The sequence below is a fragment of the Cotesia glomerata genome, linkage group LG3 (genome assembly GCF_020080835.1).
Source record: "Cotesia glomerata isolate CgM1 linkage group LG3, MPM_Cglom_v2.3, whole genome shotgun sequence".
Lineage (NCBI taxonomy): Eukaryota > Metazoa > Arthropoda > Insecta > Hymenoptera > Braconidae > Cotesia > Cotesia glomerata.
In genome coordinates this window covers 23,378,332-23,403,412 of record NC_058160.1, presented here as the reverse complement: position 1 = coordinate 23,403,412, position 25,081 = coordinate 23,378,332, and the positions used below count along the sequence as shown (strand labels likewise).

At 28.3% G+C, this 25,081-nt stretch overlaps 2 protein-coding genes and 3 long non-coding RNA genes across 7 annotated transcripts in view; 2 read left to right on the top strand and 3 right to left on the bottom strand.

Annotated features, from left to right (window-relative positions):
- Positions 1 to 705: 705 nt before the first annotated feature.
- On the top strand, positions 706 to 8,654 carry LOC123261987 (aquaporin AQPcic-like). Its single transcript, XM_044723944.1, has 5 exons — positions 706 to 945; positions 5,358 to 5,545; positions 5,987 to 6,130; positions 6,395 to 6,856; positions 8,171 to 8,654. Exons 1-5 carry the CDS (start codon positions 921 to 923, stop codon positions 8,177 to 8,179), a joined length of 828 nt encoding a protein of 275 aa, XP_044579879.1. The 5' UTR covers positions 706 to 920; the 3' UTR covers positions 8,180 to 8,654.
- LOC123261990 lies at positions 6,948 to 14,010 on the bottom strand. The gene is made up of 4 exons (XR_006508818.1): positions 13,880 to 14,010; positions 13,751 to 13,806; positions 12,864 to 12,908; positions 6,948 to 7,166 (listed from the first exon to the last, which is right to left on the bottom strand). It is a non-coding gene; the product is annotated as an uncharacterized LOC123261990 (long non-coding RNA).
- On the bottom strand, positions 9,062 to 12,852 carry LOC123261991. Its single transcript, XR_006508819.1, has 4 exons — positions 12,195 to 12,852; positions 10,983 to 11,262; positions 9,590 to 9,948; positions 9,062 to 9,519 (listed from the first exon to the last, which is right to left on the bottom strand). It is a non-coding gene; the product is annotated as an uncharacterized LOC123261991 (long non-coding RNA).
- Positions 14,011 to 14,260: 250 nt separating the features above from the next.
- LOC123261992 lies at positions 14,261 to 17,152 on the bottom strand. Its single transcript, XR_006508820.1, has 3 exons — positions 17,080 to 17,152; positions 14,601 to 14,679; positions 14,261 to 14,338 (listed from the first exon to the last, which is right to left on the bottom strand). It is a non-coding gene; the product is annotated as an uncharacterized LOC123261992 (long non-coding RNA).
- Positions 17,153 to 17,202: 50 nt separating this feature from the next.
- The window catches only part of LOC123261986 (alpha-mannosidase 2), a 165,369-nt gene continuing 157,490 nt past the window's right edge, over positions 17,203 to 25,081 (top strand). For 2 of the 3 annotated variants that reach the window (XM_044723939.1, XM_044723937.1), the window contains exons 1-2: positions 17,203 to 17,573; positions 17,662 to 17,769. The gene's annotated coding sequence lies outside the window, so the exon portion shown is untranslated. Of the gene's footprint in view, positions 17,770 to 25,081 lie in introns of all 3 variants that reach the window. The other variant, XM_044723938.1, reaches the window with a different exon arrangement.

The following is a 25,081-nucleotide window of genomic DNA, read 5'->3' as shown; positions in this document are numbered from 1 at the left end:
CTATCTCATTACTACATTTTCCTCTAGGAATGCATAATACATTACAGTCCATACACTATATTGATACAATTATTTCAATTTTTCAATTTTATAATCGATACGCAAATCAAATAAATTACTGCGGTAAGTAATTAATTGATTCGAAATTTATTTAGTCAGAGAAATAGCGCATAAATAAAATATTTAATAATACAAATTGCTGATTTAGCCCACTTCATACTAACTTTTAAAATTAATTATTAATTCTAAATTTATCTAGTTTTTTTCGTATTTAATAATTTAAAAATTCCATTAAATTTTTAAACCCTTAATAAACAATTTCTTCTGATTGTATAAATTTAATACATTTTTACAGATATTTAGTTCACACATATTTATGATACTTTAACACAAAAAAGACGTGTTTCTATTCACATTTAAAAATTTTTTTATTTTTTAACAATGAATAAACGTTTGAAGTGTAAACATTCTAATAGGTACTCCAAATTTATTTTCCCGATTTTATATTCAAAAGTTAAAATTAAGTTTTGATATCCATTTTCATCACATTTATAATTTTTAATGTACTTATTTATAATAGCGTAAAGCGATCTTGTCTTTGATGTATCGAGTATTATTTTTCCAAGCGGTTACCATTACACGTACGTCAACATGGTGGGGCGCAATAAAATCGGTTAACCGTGGGTGGTGTTCTTTCATGATAAAACTGACAACGCGAGCTGGTACTCTCGTGGTATCATAAGAGTGTGACAAACGACTTACACACGACTCTCGAGTAAGGCGCGCGAGACCACTTCAGAGAGTTCATCTGCTACTATACCTTTGGGATTATATATTATACACGTTAAATTCACCAGCTACTGAGAGTTAATAAATATATTTTATATTTCTTTCGATAAAAAATCGTGTGCCTACCGACAATGGCTAATCGTGAAAGCAAGTCGAGTAAGTTATTTTTTTTTTATTTATTTGGTTAATTTTAATTGGATAAAAAATCGAAAAAATTATTTAATTTGTTTCATTCCATTATATAGTTTTTATTGTGCCGAAAGAATTTTTTTAAATGAGCCTATTGAATGTATTGAGCCAGGAAAATTGGGCTTTGATTTAATGAATTGTACTTTCAATTCAAAAGAAATCTTACTCGTTAAAATTAATAATAATATTCATTCTTCAATTAATAATAATAATAATAATGATTATGATTATTATTACTAAACCTAAGGCAATTATTAAAAAAGTAATTGACAAAAAAATTTGTCAATATTTTCTGACGGTCACTTTTTATTTTTAATAACGCAGTACCGAGTTTTTTTATATCAGAGCGACCGGGAATTCGTTTGCAAATTAAAGCAGTATGTGTGAAAAAATATAAAATAAACGCTTGTAAATATAGACGCAAACTAAAGATATAATCCGAGTAGACTTTGTTATTCATACGCGGATTTATTTATAAATATAAATTGAGCATTAAAACATATTTATATTTAAATTCTTTCGTATTTATATTTATTATTTACGGATTTTGCTGTGAAAATTTTTGAAAAATACCGATTGAATAATTAACACTGAAACAAAGTGGATGTAGGTAGCAGACATCAACAGACATTACACGTAATACATGCCAGTAAAGGCATATTGAGTTTGACTTGAAAGTTATAATGGTAATGTGTGTGAAGCTTTGGTTGTGACCTCCTCGATTATGCATGCATTCGACGGCTTTCAACTTCCCCTTTGCATCGATTCCCTCTCGTTTCAATGCTCAGTCTGCTCTTGTCCGACCCCGGCCCCGGTGACCTTCCGTAAGCATATTCCAATATACCAAAACCTAAAACCCATCAGGGTGAAGCCCAAGTTAAGCGAATCGGTTACTATTTTACGAAAATGCATCGGTATTAGTATAGTAGCCCCATGAATTATTAATATCAATGCAACTCTACACCTATTTTCACAAGCGATTGATACACTAGACTGGATTTTTAGTATAATAAATGTAAATAAAAATATATTGACTACTATGTTTTAATACAGTCAAAAAATTTTATCAAAAATGATCTTCAAATCTAAAAAAAGTGAAGTTTGTATGAGTTGGTGATATGAAATTTTAATTATTATATGATGAAGAAGGATGATATAAAAAATTGATAGAAAAAAAAATTTCCAACAAAATTTGAGTTTAAACTTTTACGGTAAAGTTTTTATGATAAAATGATTCATTATTTTAATTAAAAAAAAAGAACTCGATAAATTATTATATTTATTAAAAATAGTAAATGAACTATTGACCTTTAAAGTTTTGTTATCGTAATTGCATTTTTTAAAATAAGTGAAACTACCAAATTTTTTGCGATACGTCTTATCTAAAAGTAAATTTTTTATACTCTATCTTGTAATGAATACATCAATAAGGTTAATACTAAATAATCGCGGATGGAAGATCTTAAACAAATAAAAAATAAAATTTTAATTAAGTAATAAATTCTTGACCCAAATAATGAACCAATCTTGAATAAGTAAACCGGAATATTTATGTCTCTAAAAAAATTGTTGATGAAAATGATGTTCAAAGATTACTTATATCTAACATTTTTATAAATATTTCAAATTTTTACTTTAAATTCAAACTATAAAAACAATTCTTCCCATCTAATTTTTTTTTTTTTTACGAGCTTACTATAATTTCCCATGATTAAAAAACTAAGTAACTCTTTACTCTCTTTAATTGGTGGTTAAAATTTTCACACCAAATAATTTACCACACCGGAGACGAGTAATTTCTTACAATAAAATTTAACAACTGGGAATATATGACCTGGAACATCATAAATAGATGTCGTAAGATTTAGATGTATCTGCGGATAAGATAAACTAAATAATAATAAGTTCAAAAGATAATAATAAATAATAATTCATATAATAGTTTAACTATTAAAGTTAAAGTTAATTTAAAGCAATTGGTACCAGTGATTAGTTAATTTGTTTTGTTACCGATTCCTTACCAAGGTTCATTGTTCTATTCTACCTAATAGAGAGATTGCACCAACATCATATGACTTCGTTGGATCGCATGCTACCTAATCAACGCCTAATCTACCAATAGAACACTATCGTCAATATCAAGAAATTAGTTGGTTCGCTTTACCAGTAACGTCAATTTAATCTGCTGTGTTTAACTTTTAATTCGCAAACTTGTTAAAAATTTCCGCTCTTCATCATCCTATATATTTAATTGATCTCATTATCGATTAAATTTGTTTAACGTCAGATAAAAAAAATCTGTTTATTTACAATTGTGATTGCTGAGAATATTTTCCAGTATTATGTTAGTAAAAGATACAGTCCCTGAAGATAACTAATTTTAATCAGTTATATATCATATATCATAGGTCAAGGATATATTTTAACTGTTTAGCTAGGATAAAAGTATTCTTAGTTTTATTGGTAATTTTTTTTTCCGAAAGACAAGCCGCTGTCAGGTCTATGTACTTTATATTTATGTTGAATGAGATGCATAAGGTATGAGAGTGCATTCAATGTCAAACCAAGTAAACACAATTTTAAATTCCACTGAAAATAATAAAAATAAGAATAACAACATATAAAAATTACCTCAACTGTAAACTATTTATAATTCAATGTGCGTTGATATATATACTAACTTCCAAGGTTTAAATTAATCACAGCTAAAAAAATCAGTAATTTATAACTGAATTTTAATACCTGCTTACCGTAATTATCGATTACCATCGATCAATTGTAATTAAATGTATCTGTCAGTACTTTAAGTACGGTTAAATATTTAGTATCTGCACGTTAATAATTAAAGTAATAGATTATTAAACTATGCTGTGTTATGAATGAGTAATAAGCTAAAAGAGTATGTAATGCGTAATTAAATTTATGGTTCTTGAGTTAATTATAGAATTAAAAAATTGTTTATATGCGTAAAAGGTTGTTTGCCTGGGTGGGCAAGTCGAACAACACGTGTATTTACTTGTGATTAAAATATAGATACAAGTATTTATACCGTTGATGTATGAATGATAATAATAAACATACAAGTTAGCAGAATAAATTTCAATAAAAACGAGAAACGTGAAATTATGTTTGTTTTTCTGGTATTTGATTTGTAAATATAACCAATTGACAACTCTATCATTTTTAACTATTTTATTCTACTAATGGATACTAAATTTAGAGCGTAGATAAGATTAAGCTCGATGATTGATCAAGATTAATGGGCGCTTAATACGATCAATGATTTTTCTAAGCTTCTACTTCATTTATTATTCAATCTGTGGATAATGCAATTACTCGGTTTTAAATCACACCTGTTTCGAGTATAACTCGAATTATTTATGAGATCCTGCTGGTCTCTACCATTTATACCTATATATGTACATATATATTCATTTATATTGTGTTCTCATAGTTTCCGACTCGAGAAACACGTTCGGGATTCAGGACAAAATAAATTACTGGGTGAATGCTATGAGTATACGACAACTAGCATTGAGAATATCATTAAAATTACTTTTATTATAAACATTTAATAGACTTTTGATTAAACTCTATAAACTAAGGATAAAGCTTTTAAGAAAAGCTCCATAAATATAGTTAAAAGTTAATATTTTATTTTGCTAAAATTTTTAAAGACTGCTAAAATGAATATTATTTCTTAATCTAACAACTGTATGATAATAAGATTGTTTTCTTTAAAAGTTATCAACAAAAGATATTTTTAGTTTTTTAATCATCAATTTTGTTTGTTCGGAAATTTTATAATACAGTTTAACTGTTAATAAATAAAAAAAAAAAAAAAAAACATGATTGAAATTGTAAATAATTTTTTCTCAGTTTTTATTAAGTAAATATATTTGTAAGATCATGAAAAACTGGTTCTAGATATCTTAACTAATTTAAATTTTCATGAGATTTTATATTATAGTTTTAATAAATTTATACACATTTGTAAGTATAAAATATATAAGAACTATCTTACCATAGAATTTTTAATGAATTTACAATTGCTTAATTTTTTATATCTTATCATTATTTTCTGACTATGGCCTTCAACTTAAACTTGAAAAAAAAGTTGCGAAAAAATGATCCGATAAATGAACTTTTACAAAATAATTATAAATAAGTTAGATGAACTAAAGTTCTGTTGATACATAGATAAAAGAAGATCACTGAATGAACTGATAAATCAAATAGTTTAAAAATTCAATCTGAGAGATAAAAGTGTCAAATTAAATTATACGATGAAAAACTTTTGATAAATAAATCTTTGGAGTTTATTTTCCATGAAGATAAATTTAAAAAAATGATAATATAAATAATCAATTTTGTTATAGAGTTATACAAAATGATGTATGGACATGGGGATATGTGGGACACATTTCTCAGTGGTATGGCTGAACTAGTCGGTACTGGATTACTTGTATTCCTTGGATGTGGTGGGTGTATCGGAAGTTTAGGAGTTTCACCATCACATTTACAAATAACTTTGACTTTTGGTTTGGCAGTTATGATTGTTATTCAGGTTTGTATATCAGCTTTCCTACTATCTGTTATATTTTAAATATTTTTTTTTTTTTCCAAAATGTAATTACTCGTAACATGCAAGCTTGCTGGTAAATAACTTGATCAAAGTATTACTCTAACGTAATGTTTTAAACTTTTTTTTTTCAAACTTTTATAACGCGATAAATATCATTGACATATTTTAATTAATGATAAACTAATTAAAAATTATTATTTATTAAAACAAAAACAAGCAACAAATAACGTAATGACCGGTAGGTTATTAAAAATAATTTTTATCATCTATTTCATAATTGATAGTGATTGCACAATTTCGTTGCAATTATAATCACCGGATAAATTACTTAGCTATTGAATCTGTACAAATGGATTTAATTAAAAAAATAAAATTATTCTACTTCAGATTTAATTAAAAATTTTTGAATGTTTTCAATTGCAGTGCTTTGGCCATATAAGTCATGCCCACGTGAATCCTGCAATTACGGTGGGATCTGTGGTATTGGGAATGAAATCGATATCCGAAGCTGCCGTGTATATTATTGCTCAGATCCTCGGCGGTATTTTGGGTTATGGTCTACTCAAGGTAAACTATAATATCGCGTTTTATTGTTCATTTATAATTAAATTCAGCAAAAAAAGTATAATTACGAGATAAATGATAAGTATGAATAGATTATCATTATAATACATCAATAATCTCAAGATCTTAATTGTTTTTAAATTAAAAAAAAAAATACAATTTGCGAATATAATTATAATTGAAAATAACATATGCATTATATAAAGCAACAAATGACGACACGTTTTTAATAACTATTAACTCAATAAAATTTTAATTACTCACCAGCTCAGCACACCAACTGGTTTTTTGTCATCTGGCGGTCCAGAAGCTGCCTCAATGTTCTGTGTTACGACGATAAGCCCCCAAGTTTCAAATATTCAAGGTCTTATGGTAGAAACTATGGCGACAATGGTCCTAATGTTGATAGCGTGTGCAGTATGGGACATACGTAATGCCTCAAACACAGATTCCACATCCATCAGATTTGGGTTGGGCGTAACTTGTCTCGCAACTATTTTCGGGCCATACACTGGCTGCAGTATGAATCCAGCTCGATCTTTTGCTCCAGCTATTTGGAATAATTCATGGCTGGGACATTGGGTTTACTGGTTTGGACCTATTGCCGGAGCTGCAATATCTGCTTCGCTCTACCGAATTGTTTTCGGTCTCAAAACTCATGACAAAGAGACTCTAACACCCATTTCCGAGAGCATTCATCTGAATAGTGTTGATACTGATAAATCAGAGGTAATGTATTATATACCTGCAATATTTTTAATTTTAGTATCAATTCTTGGATACAATACAGAGTTCATCTTACTACTAGAGTACTTACTTTAGGAAAGCTCATAAGAGTAAGGGCTCCCTACACTCGGATAAAAGTATTAAATCCTTGTGATAAATTCTCTCATGTGGGTTGCTACCAGCTTTTAGTAGATACAATTTAGTAGATAAATTTTATGTTCCAAGACTATTGTTCGATATAAATCTCAAAATACGACTTTTTATATTCCTATTTCACTCAGATGTTTTTTCACGGATGAATTTAATCGCTGGTCTGTAAACATATAGATTTACAATAATTAGAAAAAAAGAATAATTATCCTTAATGTATCTAATCTTTTTTATTGAGTACAATTTAGCTTATTAGAAAAATTTGATAATCATGCTTATTAGGGTGGCGCAAAAAAACCGACTATTTTTTTTTTTTTGAGTCTCGAGTGAAAAAATGTTAGTTTTTAATGTTTTAAGAGCTCTTTCCAAAGGACAGCTTAAAAAAAAATTTTTAAGAGGTCGCTCCAAATTTTTTTAAATTTCAAAAATCGTCAAAAATCGAAATTTTTTCAAAAATTTTTTTCTCGTTACGTCATAATTTTATAGACCGACAAAAAAGGTTTTCCTGAAAGTTTCAGTTTAAAATATGAATTTTAAAAGGTCGCTCATAATTTTTTTTTAATTTATTAGTGACCTCTAATTGGATTAGCATTTTTTGACTCTGAAATTTAAAAAAAATTATGAGCGACCTTTCAAAATTTTAATTTTGAATTGAAACTTTCAGGAACTTATCTTTTTTTGTCTATAAAATTATGGCGTAACAAGAAAAAAAATTTCGATTTTTGACGATTTTTGAAATTAAAAAAAATTTGGAGCAACCTCTTAAAAATTTTTTTTTGAGCTGTTCTTTGGAGAGGGCTCTTAAAACATCAAAAACTGACATTTTTCACTCGAGACTCAAAAAAAAAAAAAAATAGTCGGTTTTTTTGCGCCACCCTAATGCTTATTCAAAGTTAATATTTAAGGTAAAAGCCCCAATAGATGATCACGTACCAGTATATGATCACTCCATGTATTTGTATAACTATATTCACAAATATAGGTATACAAATACATGGAGTGATCATATACTGGTACATGATCATCTATTGGGGCTTTTACCTTATAGCATATGATACTATTCAATTCCTAATTATTTTGTTTTATTTCTTCTTCACATGTAAATTAATTTTTTTAACTATAATTATTCACTTTAATCATAACTAATTTTTATTATTTTCAATTTAGCGAGTTTGATGCGATTTGAAGAATTTCAAAACCAAGTTTACTGAGTGCGAGTTTTGTGCAAACATCTCAAGCACGTAAAACAGAGCAAACACGATCAAAGAAGTAAAGCGAAAGTACACAACAATATCTCTAAAGTTTAAAGTCTTCCACGTGTCTTCTCTCATCTGAGTTTGAGGATATTATGCAAAGGAGATTATAAACGGTTGAATCAATAAATAGCCTCAAGAGTTTACCGAACTACATTAAAGTAATAATAATAATTATAACAATAGAAATTATTTATCCATACATGTGCCATCTGTTTTTATACATCACTTTTCTACAATTACTTCTATTTAATAAACAAATAAAAATGCTCATTTATTTAGGGTAAGTTAATAAACTTTGTTGTCAACACTCTTAACGCATAATCAAATTATAGATTTTATAAGAATGTTAATAAGTGTATATTTTAATTACTTAAAATTCATATTTTCAAATAATATATATCAGACTGTATTTATTTTTATTGACCTATATTGTTAAATGAATTTATTTTGAAAACTATTTAAACTAAATATTTTATATATTTATATGTAATAAAAATGATGTAAATAATATAAATAAAGTTTAATTTTACTTATTTAATTAAAGAGTAATTAATGTGAGTGGATGGGTTTAAAAATGAATAGCTTTATACATAAAGTGTCTCATGTTACCTCATCTTGTACGTGCAAGTCCGTGACATGAGCTTGAGGGAAAGGGCGATGGTTTTCCCTAGTGTCCCTTTTCAACCCTCTTGACACTCGACGACTCCCGAATGGTTACGCTGCATTAACTGCTACATATGTACGTACGACAAGTAAGTATGCGTACATACAATATATATACATATATACGTATAGATGAACATCGAAAGAGCAGTATTTCCGATCGGGCTATGTGTGCTATTGTGTCTTCTCAGTGATGCCAACATCGAACATTACATTAGCGTCAGAATGACATGATTCAATACGACAGGGTACTTTGGTTCACAGCCTAATGGTCTATCAAAACATATTAATGTCATTTGAATACCATTAAAAATACGAGTACCCTCAAAATACACCGCTCTTATTTGCGGATCAGTTATTTTTTTCTATAAATATTTATTTGCGACCAGTAGCGTTTTATTTTAAATATTAAATAATACTTTTTGCTTGAAATATAACTGTTTTCTGACGTCTTGATATTTCTAGAATTTACAATACTACGGGTTTTTATTTATTTCCCTAAAAAGCAGCTTTTGAAATATTCTCGAGCTATCAATTGATACTTTTCTTATTCCTCTATTCAACCAGGTCAAAAGCTTCAGAAAATTTATCCAAGAACTAAAAATAATTTAAATGCATCTTTAAAATTTTTATAAGTTGAACAAAAGTTACAAAAAAAGTAACTTACTTTGTTGGAATAATTAATAAAAACTGTTTTCTCGTTATTCAGCATAAAATATTATTTTATGGGAAAACTTTGTAAGGTATATACTTGGGTGGGTTATCTTCAGTTCAGTACTCAAGATCTAGAGTAATAACATTCGTGATGGCACGTATTCGTGGCTCTGTTCGTACAACAGCATCTGTCACTACTGGTTTTCGAGATATTGGAATAAGTGAACAGACGGTGCTCACGAGTCTGCTACATTTTCATTTTGTAAATCCGCGGGCTGTTTTCCCAAAACTTGTACGGTACACCAGGTGAAAAACTAAAAATATTTATTAACCCTTTTTCTGCACAGTTGATTTTCGTTGATTCAAAAAAACCTATCGTTCAATATATAAACACATATATACTTTATATACTTATACATTATATGTATAAGTATACATGTATACTTATACATTATATGGGTGATTCTCTGTAAGGACGTCTTAAATCTGTACAAAATTGTCCGACCAAATTATTTTTGATTTTATTAGAAAAAAAATTAACAAGGGCTACAAAACTATCAGCTTAATCATAATAAATAAACAACCGATTTAATTTTTGCTTTTTCGATATTTGTGTATCTTTTGCCATATAACATGACAGGGGACTGTTTTTTTTTATCAAATTGACAAAAATCAAGCAAACTATTTCAATGCATTCAATTTTTCAAGTTCTCAATGAATGTTTACATTAATTAGAATAATATTAAGACTTATGGATCCAATTTTATAAATAAGTTATAAATAAAAATAGTTGCCAGGGGACTGAGTTTTGAAGTGGCCCAGACACATATTTCCAGCACAAACGGTGCTTTAATACTAAATAAAATGGCGATAAAGCGCTAACAGCCCTATGGTTATTAACTCAAGGCTTAGTTAGATCCTTATAAACCTTACAAAAAGTAAAATAACACGCTGGTTTTTTTTTTTTTTGGCTTTGAACTTCTGGCAGGGGACTGTTCTTAAAATGCCTGGGACAAACTTTGGTTTAATGAATTTAATAAAACAAATTAATTTTCAGTACTTTTTATTGAAGAAGATTGTTAGTTAACTAATTAAGTTTATAAACATTATGGACCAAATTATATATTATCGACGAATAAATTAAAATTTAATCTTAAAGTTTGAATTTTGGGAATGGGATAGCCTAGGGGACTGTTATTTCGGTGGTTTACGAATTTATAGCAAAAAAACCAAAATTTATTTCATTTTAGTTTTCAATGCTCCAAATAGAAATGTTTTTTTACTTTCGTAATAAATTTTTTTTAGTAACAAAATAACAAGTTTTCTAATAAAAAAAATGCCTGAGAGCAAAAAACATCCTTACAGAGAATCACCCGCATATAAAACAAGTATCTTAAAATACATACTTCGGAAAATAAAACTCAAGTGTACTCATTTGTCCAATCGATCATCTCTCAACACATCACCTTCCTGCTCATCGATTATTTCACATCTTGTTTTTATTTTTATTTTCCAAGTATACACTTTTAAATATTTTCAATAATCTGGTGTAAATTCATGCGTGCATTTGATCAATCGGAGAACCTCAAATCAAATCATTGATTTCAATGCGCATTACTCTGCGGTATTTCAAGCCGAAGATATCAAACGATTCACTCAACTCCGAGTTCTATTCATTTGAATATTCTGTGCATATAAATTAATTTGAAAATAAATAAACGAATAAGTATAATTATGCAGTTAAATTTAACATTGATTAAATTCAAGAATTTCATTGTCGATAGTTGTCTATTGAGTTTTATTCATTTACTTTGTTTTATTTTATATTCATAGAAAAGAAGCTTATCAAAAAAAAAAAAAAATAGACAGATTGGATATTGGCGATGACATTGACAATATAACGCTGAATTACAGCTCAGTTGTATAGAACCATTTCAGCGCAGCTTAGCCAGATGCAGAGGCACTTATGGTGATTATTTTTTTATCCTACTGATAAAAGTTAAATATTCGGCATGAAATGGTTCGTTACGTATCACACCAAGTGCGTTTTTGTTTAGTCCACCAGGATAAAATAAAAATAAAAAAAGGGCAAATGAAAAAAATTTTAGGATGAGAACGGGTTGAAAAAGGAAGGATGTAAAAATAAAAAAAATGATTAAAGTGTCACCAGTTGGTATCAGACGAGCTTTGAATTGTTAAAATGACAGGACTTTAATAAAAATGCTAGAGGAAATGAAAGAGAGATGTGAGGTTGGAAAAATGACAAAACGAAGCGAAAAAAGGCAATGATAAAAATGAGGTGCTCTTGAGACGATAGTAAGAAAACGGAAGGGAAACTGGGGACAGTTGAATTGGCAAAGTATATACATATAGAAAAAAAAACACCCAGCAGACGACGGATGGTCATGTTTCCATTTCTAAAGAAAAGTAATATTTCCGTATGATTTATATGCCGGACGTCGTCGTTCTCGTTAATAATTCAATTTTCAATCTGGTCTTAATGCTCAACTTGACTACTTTTTCCAACTTAAACTTTTATTCTTTTTCTTTTAATACTTTCTTATTCTTATTATTATTCAAGTGACTTTTCGCAAGATTTATTTTGTAAAATGTCATACCTTAGCAATATCAAGATCGAGATCGAAGCAATTTGTCCTTATTTTGTTGCTCAGTGAACATTTATTATTAATCTTTCATTTTATCCAGCTCCTGTGTGTCAATAAATTTTATTTATTATTTATCGTTAAATAACAAGTTGCTATTCGATACCTCTGTATATAATAAATAGATTAATATTTAGTACTTACGTGCAGTGCATCGTGAATCATGATATATTATCAGTAAGCTGATTATTGTATTCGGAAAAGCAATTTCGCATTGACGTCCCAGACGTCAGTTTCTCAGCCAATTGCCGTAAGACTAATTGAGACTAGAGTACCTTGTCACCGAGGTCGAGAATTAATTTTACTAATTAGAAATACGAACTTTAACGTTGTCAGATACCTCTTAGCAAATAATTTAATTAATGTTTCGTAGTTTCCAATATACGTATACATAATTGTTATCAACGTCCCGGCCTTGACGTTTATAATTGTTTTAATTACTAGTTATTAAATTTTATTGTAGACAACTATCAAACTTTCTCATTGTTAATAAACAATTTAATCAGGTGATTTAAATTTCAATCGTACGAAACTTTTATTCATTTGACGGTTACTCGGTTGCTAAAAAAGATTGTGAACGACTGGTGCTGCCACCTACTTTTTTCATATTTAAAAGTTATTTACCCGCGCTTTTTCCGCTTGATACTTATGATTCTGGTTTACAGACATCTGTAATGATATAAATAAAAAATTATTAAAACTATCATAAAAAAATAAAAAATGAAGTGAATCAGCCTTGTAAAAACCAAGGAGGTGTATAAGTAAAGCAATAATAATTAAAAAAAATTATTAAATCTATCATTAAAAAAAAAAAGAAGATAATTTTATGAAAATAAAGTTAGCCGATATTCAAAAATTTTTGATTTTTTTTATTAATTAAAAATTATAACTAAAAAACTATTTTTAAAAAATTCTACGTATAATTTTTTTAATTTTCTACAAGTGAATTTTTTTTTTAATTTTTTAAAGATTATTTTTCAATAAAATAAATTATAAAGATTTCTAAATGTCGGCTAATTTAATTTTCGTGATAATTTTAAATTATTTTTCTAATTAAAAATATCAATCTTGATTTAAAAAAAAAAAAAAAAAAAAAGCAAGGCTTGAAAAATATTATGATAGTAAAAGAGAAGAAAACATTCGATAATTTATGATATGTTTAAATGAATTTAAACACTAAAAAAAAATCTCTTTATACATTTTTTATTACGAATTTATTTAATTAAAAAATAAACTATCGAATATCTTGGTTCAGTATCACGAACGTACTACGTATAAACAAATTTTTTATCTTCATAAATAAATTACATATAATTATCATCAATTACATGAAAATAACCACAAAAAATTTCCATGCAATTTTCTACATGCATTAAGCTTATTTATTTTAAAATCTAAAAAATTAACTTGAAAAAAGAAAAAAAAGAATCTAACCCTCTTCTTTTTTTAAACCGTCAAACTCAGAATTTTTCCATCATAATTTATTTCACAAACGGTCAACGTCCGCTTACTTCAAGGTTCCTTTTTACTAAAATAAATCCTGAGAAATTGCATGTCTTTTTTATACCTAAAAATTTGAATAAAATAAAATAATTAATTTATTGACTGGCAAATTTAAAATTCATACGTATTATACTTACGCTTATCCTTTTTATTTTTTATGCAGATAAACTTTCCCCCACTCCCAGTGCCCGCCACCAGAGGTCTCTAACCGGCACCAGCAACCAGTACGCGGCACCCGGCATCCAGCAAATAACTTTTACTATTATACTTAATAGCGGTTTATAGTTGATTTTCAAACGTGTTTTTCTTATGTATGTGATAAAATTTCGAAAAAAAACAATAATTAAATTATCTATCGAAGAGCGAAGCGCTTTTTTGGAAAATTTTCATTTATTTATGCATAAAATGCGTTTTAAGATTCCATTTGTTGTACAAGTATGACAGAGATACTTTCGTTTGTCCAATAGAGGGCGAGAGAGAGAAAAAATGTAAACCCTTCCCCTTAAAATTATTAACACACAGGATTCAACCTCGCCTGTTCTTGATTGTCAGTTGGTGGGGCACTCGGATGAGCCAGTTCTTGGCTCTTTCACTCCCTAAAAAAGACAAAGATAAACATCTTGAACTAAATGTCATTTTGTACTTAAACCTTAAATACTTTCCTTGTTTTATCCGTCCATTCATATAATATATATTAACGTATATAAATATAAATTGTCTGTAAGTTTTGGTAACTTAAATTAAGTGATTCTAAATTTCAAAACTAGTTACTATTATTGTTGTTGTAATTATTTATTTGCTAAGTTGGTTTAATTTCTTTTGTTTGTAATACATACTTAAATAACTTAGTAACAATACCCTTTAACTTTCAGAACAGCTGTAATTGAAAGATGAAATTCCAAAATACCACTTCCGGTTGTCAAAAGTTTCATCCGACCTGGAACAAATAACTAAAGTAGAGTAAACAAAACAAAAGAGAAAAAATATCGAATCTAAGTGAGAATAAGAAGTTATATACATATTTAGTGAAAGGTGCGTCATCAAATAAAATCTTAAAATATATACTATGATACTGAATTTAACATGACACTGAAGACAGACATTAAAATTTTTTTAGAATTTTATAATATTTAAATTATTATAAAAAAAATTTTATTAAAAAATTCCACATGTGAAAATTAATAAAAATTATAAGTGAAAATTTTTAGAAGCATTTTTTTTTTGTAATTGATCTGTTAAAAAAATTTTTTAAATTGACAGCTGACGGCTAACTTCAATATGATAATTTATGAAAATTAAATTAGCCGACATTTAAAAATTTTTGGAATTATTTTTTTATTGAAAAAATCATTACAAAAAAATAAAAAAAAAAATTTAATTTGTAAAAAACTTGAAAAACTATGTGTAATTTTTTAAAAATATTTTTTATTTCTAATTTAGTAATTGAAAAATAATCAAAAAATTAAAAACGTCGGCTTACTTTAGTATTATTGATAATTTAACAGACATTTTTTAATGCATTAATAATTTTTTAAAATTTATTTTTAAATGTTCTTTAAAAAAAAATATATTTTTAAATTTTCTTTAAAAAAAATATATATATTTTTAAATTTTCTTTAAAAAAAATATATATATTTTTAAATTTTCTTTAAAAAAAATATATTTTTAATAAAATTAAAAAAAATGATCAAATTTCTGATACTTAATTTCAATCTCAAAAAATATTTATAATATTTTTAAGGAAGTTCGAGCGTAAGTAATGAGTCAAAATAATGTTAAAATTTTTTTTTATTTTAGTCTTCCTAATATTCGTCAAAATTCTTTATTTTAATTTAAAATAATTTAAACAATTTAATAATTGATGATTTTTACTTATTTGATAAAGTAAAGTAATAAAATGACTTTTGTATTTATTACTTGCCGGAATAAATAAACAGATTTGGCAATAGCGCACTTGATTATACTTATAACTGAGACGTGGATGAGTGTGTAAGTTAAACATTTCTCTCTCTGTAACTATATTTATATCCTTTTCTTTTTTCTTAGCTGTTGACGCGATGTTGTCAAATCTTTATTCGAATAAATGGTTGACGATAAACGAGCTCGAACCTCCTTAAGTTATTATAAAAAAAAATTAATTAAAAAATTCCACGTGTGAAAATTAATAAAAATTATAAGTGAAAATTTTTAGAAGCATTTTTTTATTGTAATTGATCCGTTAAAAAAATTTTTAAAATTGACAGCTGACGACTAACTTCAGTATGATAATTTAACAGACATTTTTTAATGCATTAATAATTTTTAAGAATTTTTTTTTTAATTTTCTTTAAAAAAATATATTTATATTAGTAAAGTTAGCCGACGTTTTTAATTTTTTGATCATTTTTCATTTATGAAATTAGAACTAAAAAATATTTTTTAAAAATTCCAGTTATAGTTTTTCAAGTTTTTTACAAATGAAAATTTTTTTTTGTTTTTTTGATGATTTTTTCAATGAAAAAAAAAGTTTAAAAATTTTTAGATGTCGGCTAACTTAATTTTCATAATAAAATTAAAAAAATGATCAAATGTCTGATAATTTCAATCTCAAAAAATATTAAAAATATTTAAAAAAAAAAAAAAGAAACAAAAATAAAAACCTGAATATTATTATTGCACGCCTCATAGCGCGAAGCGCGTGAGGTTGTGCTTTATACTCGACTCGTCAAAGTCAAACAATTTTGTGATCTTTAAATGCCTCTATCACAACCATATTACACTTATGCAATGATATAAGTAGATGTACACCGAAAAAACACATAAATTAAACCATCTTTTACTTTCTAAAATAATTTCATTTTGCTATTTTGAAAAAAAAAAACGTTTTGAAAAAAATTTTACGTGGACGTCCGGATGTCACCCCATTTTGGATGTACCAACGGTTACTCCCGAACAAAATGATATTTCAAGACCGGATCTTTTTTATTAGTTTAAGAACTCGATGAACTGGGTCCGAATTTCATATCAGTGGCCTAGCTTACGTATTTTTTTTAAAATTAAATTTTTATTAAAATTCACTACGATACAACCGTACAAAGCCAAACGAACTTTTCTTATTTGACACGTGAAAACTATGGCGCCACTTGATCAAGCTAGATTTTTTTAGACTGCGTGCGTGTATGACAAGAAAAAAGGGCGCCGATATTTAAAAAATAATAAAAAATACTCCGTGAGAAATTACTTTTATAATTTTTTTTTTTTTAATCAATTACACAATTAATTTTTTTCTTAAAAAATGAATAAGCGTTATGAGGCGTGCACTTTTGGATTTTCCAAACTTTTTTTATTATTAGCGTACGTTATGCAAAGTCTCGTCTCGTGCTTGTGGTTGTGCATGCGCGGGATTTGACTGTAGCAGGAACTTGTATCCGAACGGCGCCACTCGTTTCTGTTATTGACAGCGGGCGCGCCGTCTCACGCTGTTGTGTTGGAGCAGGATCCGACCGTGAGGACAAGAGCCAGCCGAGTAGAGTGCAGAGTGCCGAGTGGATAGGTAGAGGAGCAGGAGCAGTTCAGATACAGAGACGGTCGAGGCCAGCGAGGAGAGGTGCCGAGGATTTCCCTGTAGACGAGCTACGAATAAACTGTACTGGAGACTGCAGACAGCTGTAGGCAGCTCACTCGCGTGCAAGGTTAGATCCTACAACCTACAGCCTACAACGCAGTACACCGTGCTTAGTACTATATAATACGATAATATTATGTATTTTATTTACGAGTTGCACAAATAATTATTAATACGTGACGTTCATGTGTACCGGTGGTGTTATTATTGTTAGTTATTGCTATTAGGTATGTACATGTTTTAATTATAATTATATGTGTGCTGTTCCTCGCTCCAACATATTTACATTGTTAAAAGTTATTATTTCTGTTTAAGTGGTGAGTACGGGATACTATACGCTCTACGGGACGATGTTATTTTTGGCTGGATGAATGGCGGGAAGTTTTTGTTTTTTGTGCACATGTGAACGTCCCAAGATCAAGGGTAAGTTTGTTTATTTTCTTTCACTCCTTTTTTTTTGTCACTTATTTTCGTTTATTTATTATGACAGTGAAAGTTACAGATTTATGAAGGAGTTTTATTTAATTGTGTGACATTGTTTTTAATTATTTTTAAGTAATCAAAGAAAAGAAATGTTTAGTTTTGATTAATATTTCTTAAATATTTTTAAAATATTTAATATTAAATGGAAAAATCTGTATGTAGGTCAAAATTTTTATACAAAATTTAAAATTCATTTTTCTGATAGTTTATTTATTTAAATATTGGTTATAAATCTTTTATTTTTACTGTCGATAAGTATGAAAAAACATAAAAGTTTAAGAAAGTTTTATGCATGTTATTCTTTTTAAATTCTTACTTTAATATATGGGTAGAACGAAAAAAGGTTCCTTTTCTTGATAGCTTGAGGGTAAAAATTTATGAAGCTCAGAAAAAATTTTTTTCTTTAATATCTTGTATCTTATTAATTTTCTTTAGTTTGATAATGCATTTTTGGAATTATTTCTTAAATAATCTAGAAAAACACAACTATCCACTAAAAAATAATCATTGAGAATTTATAGAATTTTACTAGCTTACTCGCCCGCTCCGCTGGGCGCTTTATAGAATTGCATTTTTAGATCTAGACTTGAAATTTAATTAGAGTATTGTTTTGACTTGCACAGATTCCAAATTCTATCGAATTGGCATGCACCTTTTATCCATCTAATTATTTTAGCTAATATTCATTGTAACTTTCAATGTGCAGTCATTATAACATTCCCGTATCTTTCTTACAAAAATGAATAATAATTAATATGAAAAAAAAAAATTTGTGATGAGCATTGTAAGTTTTAGTTAAAAAAATTGCAGGTCTCATAAGTGAAAAAATCTGTCTAGTATATAAACATAACCAATAGAATTAAAAAATTTATTTTAAATAAATGACAATCGAGTAGAATAAATTTAGTTACAATAAAAATTCATTATTTCTAAGTCAAAAAAATATAGGTTCCGGATAAGTAATCACCAACATATCATATACTAAAACCTTCTCTGAAACACGCTGCATCTTATGGTATAAGTATTATTCCGATCGGTTCAGTAGTTTTCGCAGTATAACCGGAAAAAAACTGGCTCTCCATTTATTAGTATAGATAATGATTTAAATACGAAATTCTACCGAGTAATTTTCATTAAGGAAAAAGTGTTATGGAATGTTTTATTTTTAAAGCGATGAAAAAACTAGAATCTAAAACTACTGGATAATTTGCGAAGTGAAAGCTCAAAGTTTTTTATTTTCTCAATTTACGTTTGTAAACAAACTCAACTTCAACAGAAAAAGCGAGTGGTTTTTCTTTCAAGTTTATTTTATTAATTATGTATATTGAAAGTAAGTTGTTTTTTTTTGTTTTTTCATATTTATTTGAGATTCTTTAAGAAGTTGGGGCATCAAAGTTGTAAAATGTTCCATTTCCAGCAGTGGTTTGGTTAAAATTTACGAAACGGAACTTTAGTGGTCGAAGAGATACGTGCAATGGCTGTACGAGGGTCATGCTGAAATAGCACATACTCCAATGCAGTCAGCACGACTCTTCTTTTAAACTTTTTTGTCTGTTCCTGGTAACCATTTTTATCTTGTTTTTCTTCTTCTATTTTTTCCTTTTAATCTTTGCCCTGTACAACTAATAAACGAGCTTTAATGTTACGTGTCGGGCAAGAGAAATGAGAAAATGGGAAATGATAATTGCCATAAATTAGCGAGTTACCTTTTACTTTAACACACATCTCGTTGAATTACTGCGCCGGCATCGTGTGCATTTTAATGGATACATAGATATAAAAGTGTTAAAGTACAACCGGGTATTTGGATCTCGGGTGCATAACATGAATAAATAAATTTTACAAAAAGTTTAAATACACATAGATATATACAGGTATGTAAAACGCAATGTGAGTTTCAAAAGTACTGATAAAATGCACAAGTGCCTAGAGACTCGAATAAAGAGGAAGAGAAAAACCAAAAAATATTTTTGTTTCAAACCACTAAAATCCACTAGAATAATGTTGTAATTGAAATAAAGTTGATGTGACTGGGGAGACTGATTTATGTCAGTTATAATATGTAAGACATGCATATAAATTACATTACATTATTCACAGTATTATGAAAACTGAATTTATGTGATTTATTTAACTTTGTTGCTCCATATATTTTTTAAACTTCTTTTTTTTACCTTTTAAAAACTTTTAAATTTACACTTGAAAGTTGTAAAAAATGATAACTCTGCTTTAACTGATATATATTAGATACGATCAAAATAGTTTGGAAACTTACTTTTGTGTTACTATTTAATTAATTTAATATTTTGAAGTAAAAAATATAATTTTTTACAGTTATTTTAACGTTTTTCTTACTTTTAAAAAGTTTTTTTCATTTTTAATAATAATGATGATATTTTTTTTCAATTTTACTCCAAACTAATTCTATTAAAAAAGAGTAATAAAATATTATCTAAGTAAATTCAAGTTATCGTAACAATGAAAACAATTTTATCAGTTTTTATAGCCACAGTAAAATTAATTCAAGACTATATACTTTTCGAGAATTTAGTGCTCGAAACAGAAGTATCAAATTACTTATTATTATCTCTCATTAATGAGTAACAATCGAAATAGTAATACGTACTTGATAAAGTTTTATCCTTGAAGCGTAAATTGGATGTATAAGTTTTGCTCTAAAGCGGATTAAAATAATAAAATAGTAGCTTAATTCTCTCCCGTTAAAAGTTAGTAATATTTCCATACAATAGTTTGGTTTTATTCGTATCCCGGGCATCGCGATAGTTATGGAGTCTCGATTGCATTTCAGAAGTGGGTTTTCGTTGGGGAGTCTTATGACTAAACATCAAATCGGGACGTGCAACCGCTTGGATGAATATTCAAAAGGCAATTCAAATTTCTTCCGTAATTACCTTGAGATCTATTTAAACTTCTCCCTTGCTTTATTCTTCTGGAGAGATTGTATACATCTATATACAATGGGGAGAGGTACATTGCTTTGGTAATACCGGTGCGCTATATAATACTCGTTTTCCAGTTTCATTCGAGATACTTTGCCTGTCTCATCACGTTAAACCATATCACCGGGCTTTTGTTCTATGATTAATGTATGCAACAATTTTGAAATTGTAATAATCTTCAAGAACCTTGTCGTGCTACGAGCTATAAACTATATATTCACAGACAGAGATTATAAGAGATAATAAAGATGATAAAGCTTAGTTATAATTAGTTCACGAGTATGATTAAATTTTCAGGTATTTACTTTTAAATCTCTACTTTGTTCTTGTTTATCTTTTATATATCTCACAAAAGTTCTTGTAAAATTAATGCTCCTATCAAAATATAACTCTACGGTTATTTTCGCTTTTATAAGCAGCTTAATTCGCTATTAGATAATTAGTCAATTGATGAGTGATTTAATTAAACCGCGGGATTTTCTCCCCAGGGTATTTGAATGATTCAAAACATTGCTCTGTTTTTGTTTTAATTAATTTAGCTGATAATAAAGCTTTCAATTGAATCACTGAATTTCCGTCAGAGATTTATTTTTTTGTTCTCTCAAGCGAGTCGATTTTTTGTGTCCAAATTTAAAAGAAATTTTTTTACCTAGGAATGAGTTTCAAATATTTTACACAATCATCTTGGTCGAAAAATTTTTCCGGTTTAATTTATAATTAAAATTTTTTAAATATAACATAAATTAATCATTTTTTTTTTAATCAAATATTTTATTAAGAATTTAAATTTTAAATTTTAAAAATTTTTTCTGAATTAAAATTATTTATTAATCTAAATCGAAATTTTCAAAGATAATATCAAAAATATTTTTTTGAAAATAAATATTCGTTGATGTAAAAAGTTAATAAACCTGAAACTAATCTCGTATTTTAATCTCGGAGATGGTACAATATTTAAGTTGATGAGGTAACTTTCTATATTATTTCATATTTACCTAGTGTACCGGTTTATGTATATTTATTTAACCAGGAACGCGATTTAGTTTTCCGTCTCGTCTCTACTCTGTATATTCTAAAATTTATTTTTGGAACTTCAAACCTTTATTAAAATTTGATGGTTAAATGTTAACGAAATGAAACACCTTGAAGCTCGTACCGTGGATGTGTATCTTTATTTTGGTGGTGCAGTGAAGTGTAATATTACATTTTAAACGGGTTTATTATTACAACCTGATTAGACTTACTAAACTAAATCGAGTACGATAAGCCAACAAGGACGAAATACATTTAATAATAACTCCATCTTGTTTACCCTTGAGCCACATTCTGTCGATTTAGTTTTTCCTGTTGGCAGATAAGGAACGAAAAAGATTAATGGAAAAAGACAGAGAGAGGAAAAGTACCAGTTAAAAAATAAAATAATAGAAGAGAAAATAATGTATATATAAAGGACTTGAAACGAGGACTTTGGCCTATGAAATTCCACGCGAATTTTCTCTACAAAGGAAGTATATACGTCTGGTACAGTGTACCGGCGTTTGAAGATAAAAAAACTCGCCGGATAGGTGAAAAAAACCTTTTTCTACTGTTGTGGAATTTTACTACTTTTATTTGTCAGATTGTCAAGGGTCTTTGGGCGTTACACAAGGTCTTATACCTGCCACGTAGATTGCTAGCAAAAAACTGCTTTGTCTAACTTTACTTATGGTTCGTACACTTTTTACCTTTGTGTAACACTTTATTTTTCGTTTTCAATATAATAGCGTTGATATATATTAACAAACTACGCCAGAACAGCATAGTTTAACGTTTAAATTGTGATAAACTTGACAAACAATTTTTATAACAATGGTTTGAAGAGAAAATAATAATTTATAGATATTTTCTGATTTAAGTAATTAAATTTTCAGTTTATTGGCTATCCAGTCTAATACAAAAATTTTTTCCTCTAATTTATCGTAATATTGTTAGCCTGTATTTCCCTCCAGGCATAAACAATTTATCCTCAATTCATATCTAAATTTGTCATTAAAGATAAATTTGACTGAAAAAATAATTCGGACGACTCAGACCAGGACTCGAACCTGAATCTTTTGGTTAAGCGCAAAAGTGACTGAATAGTAATTGTGGACGGTGTCTCGGATAGCTTAACAGATAGAGCCTTTGGCGCAGGACCAAAAGATCCAGGTTCGAGTCCTGGTCTGGACCGTCCAAATTATTTTTTCAGTCAAATTTATCTTTAATGACAAAATTATATATGAATTGAGGATAAATTGTTTATGCCTAGAGGGAAATACAGGCTAACTAACAATATTACGAAAAATTAGAGAAAAAATTGTTGTATTAAAATGGATAGCCAATAAACTAAAAATTTAATGACTTACATTAGAAAATATCTATAAAGTATTATAAACGTCTTTAGAAAAAATAAAAATATTAAAAGAAAATAATATTGAGTAGGTTTTTCCTTATCAATTGATTATTCTATCATGATAAGATTGACTTATAAAGCCAATTGTTTTATAATGGAGACACTGAAAAAAATTAATTTGATTCAAGAGAAAAATTCTTAAATCGAGAAAATTATTTTGAAGAGTTTAATTGTTTCGATTTAAGTAGAAAAATTCTGGAGCTAAGAAATTTATATAGATTTAAGTAAATTTTACTTAATAAAAGATAATTTTTTTTTAGTGTATATTCTTGAATTCTTAATCATTTTCATAAAGTGAAATGTAATTGAATATATTAATTCGTTTGAATACCAATGATTGATTGGGTAATGAAAGTGACAATAGGGCAAATAGCAGAGCCATAAAAATCTGCAAAATGTAGAGTGACTGCAAAATGTAGTTAAGCAAAATGAAAGTTAACAGGTTATAAGCTAGTCATCCAATTACGACAATTAGACTACTTATGCATACTGTAACTTGATGGTAACAAATGTATTGCGTTTATAAAATTTCCGGAGAGTTCAAAACTTCTTAAGCAACCAAAAGTTAATGTATAGTATAGGTATATGTATATATATGACTTTCATTATAAAACATGTCCAAAGTTTTCTTTGCCGTCCAAAGTCTAAAAATACCGAGTACCACGGGTTAATTTGTAACCGAAATGAAAATAGTGAAACGAAGGAAAAAGAGAGCTGCTGGTTATTTCGTTTTGATGTTTTTCATAATATTTATGTATTATAGTATATAGTATATAGTATCTACTATGTACATGTACATGAATTGAGTCACGTACAAGCATTTCAGATGAGGATATAATTGGCTATTTGAGAGGCATTTTTCTTGATTTATTTTCCCCGTATAAAGGAACAAAAAAATAAATAAATAAATAAATAAAAGGGCGTAAGGAGAAAGAAAAATAAAAAATGGGTGTGAAACAAAGATAAAGAGCGAAAAGGGAGCATTGGAAGGCTGAATGCTGTGTATGTACTGTGAGAGGTGAACACAGAGAAGAGAATCGGGTGGTTGGTGGTTGGCAGTAATAACGAGGGAGTTGCCAGCAGTTGCCAAGTTACACATCGCATACTGGCGTGGAATAAAATTGGCTGGACTCTGTTGGTAGTTGGTACATACTCAATACTACTTGACTCGGGTTTGGTGTACTGATGCTGATGCTGATACCGGATGGTGATGCTGGAGCCGGTTTTTATTTTCGCAAGCTGCTAAGTCTGAAATAAAGGTGGCCAAAGGGAATAAATGGCGAACGAATTAAAGAGACGACATGCACACCTACCACCACGTCCATTCACCGAAAGTTATTGTGACTTTTAAAAACACCAGGCTTGCTCTTTGCTCGGACTTGAATTGTATATATTGCATAGCTTTTGCCGAAAAAGTCTTCCCCGTAGTTACATTGATGATCAGCTCGATTAGAGGACATGGATACACACTCATTAGACATTCCGAATGGTGTTGGTGTGTGCTGGTGTTTATGGAAGGATAACACACTTTATTTGTCCACGTGTATGTTGGCTGCTGGATCTGGATTGTGGATCGTGGATTGTTGAGGGCATCTGCTTGCAAAAAAGTTGTTTCTCGTTGGTCCATTGGCGTAAACGAGCGGCTATACTCATTGCTCAGACCGAGTAAGAGTTTCCGGGCCACCGAGAAGGAAAACAATTTCTCTTTCTTGCTAAACCATTTTGATGTTAAATTATCCGGATCGGAAATTTAACAGAAAAAAAATAAAACAAACTTGTTTTTACTGGTAATGAAACTTTTTACTGGTGATGTTTTGTACTCCAAAAATCGGATGTTTTCAGTTTTAAATGAATTTATTTT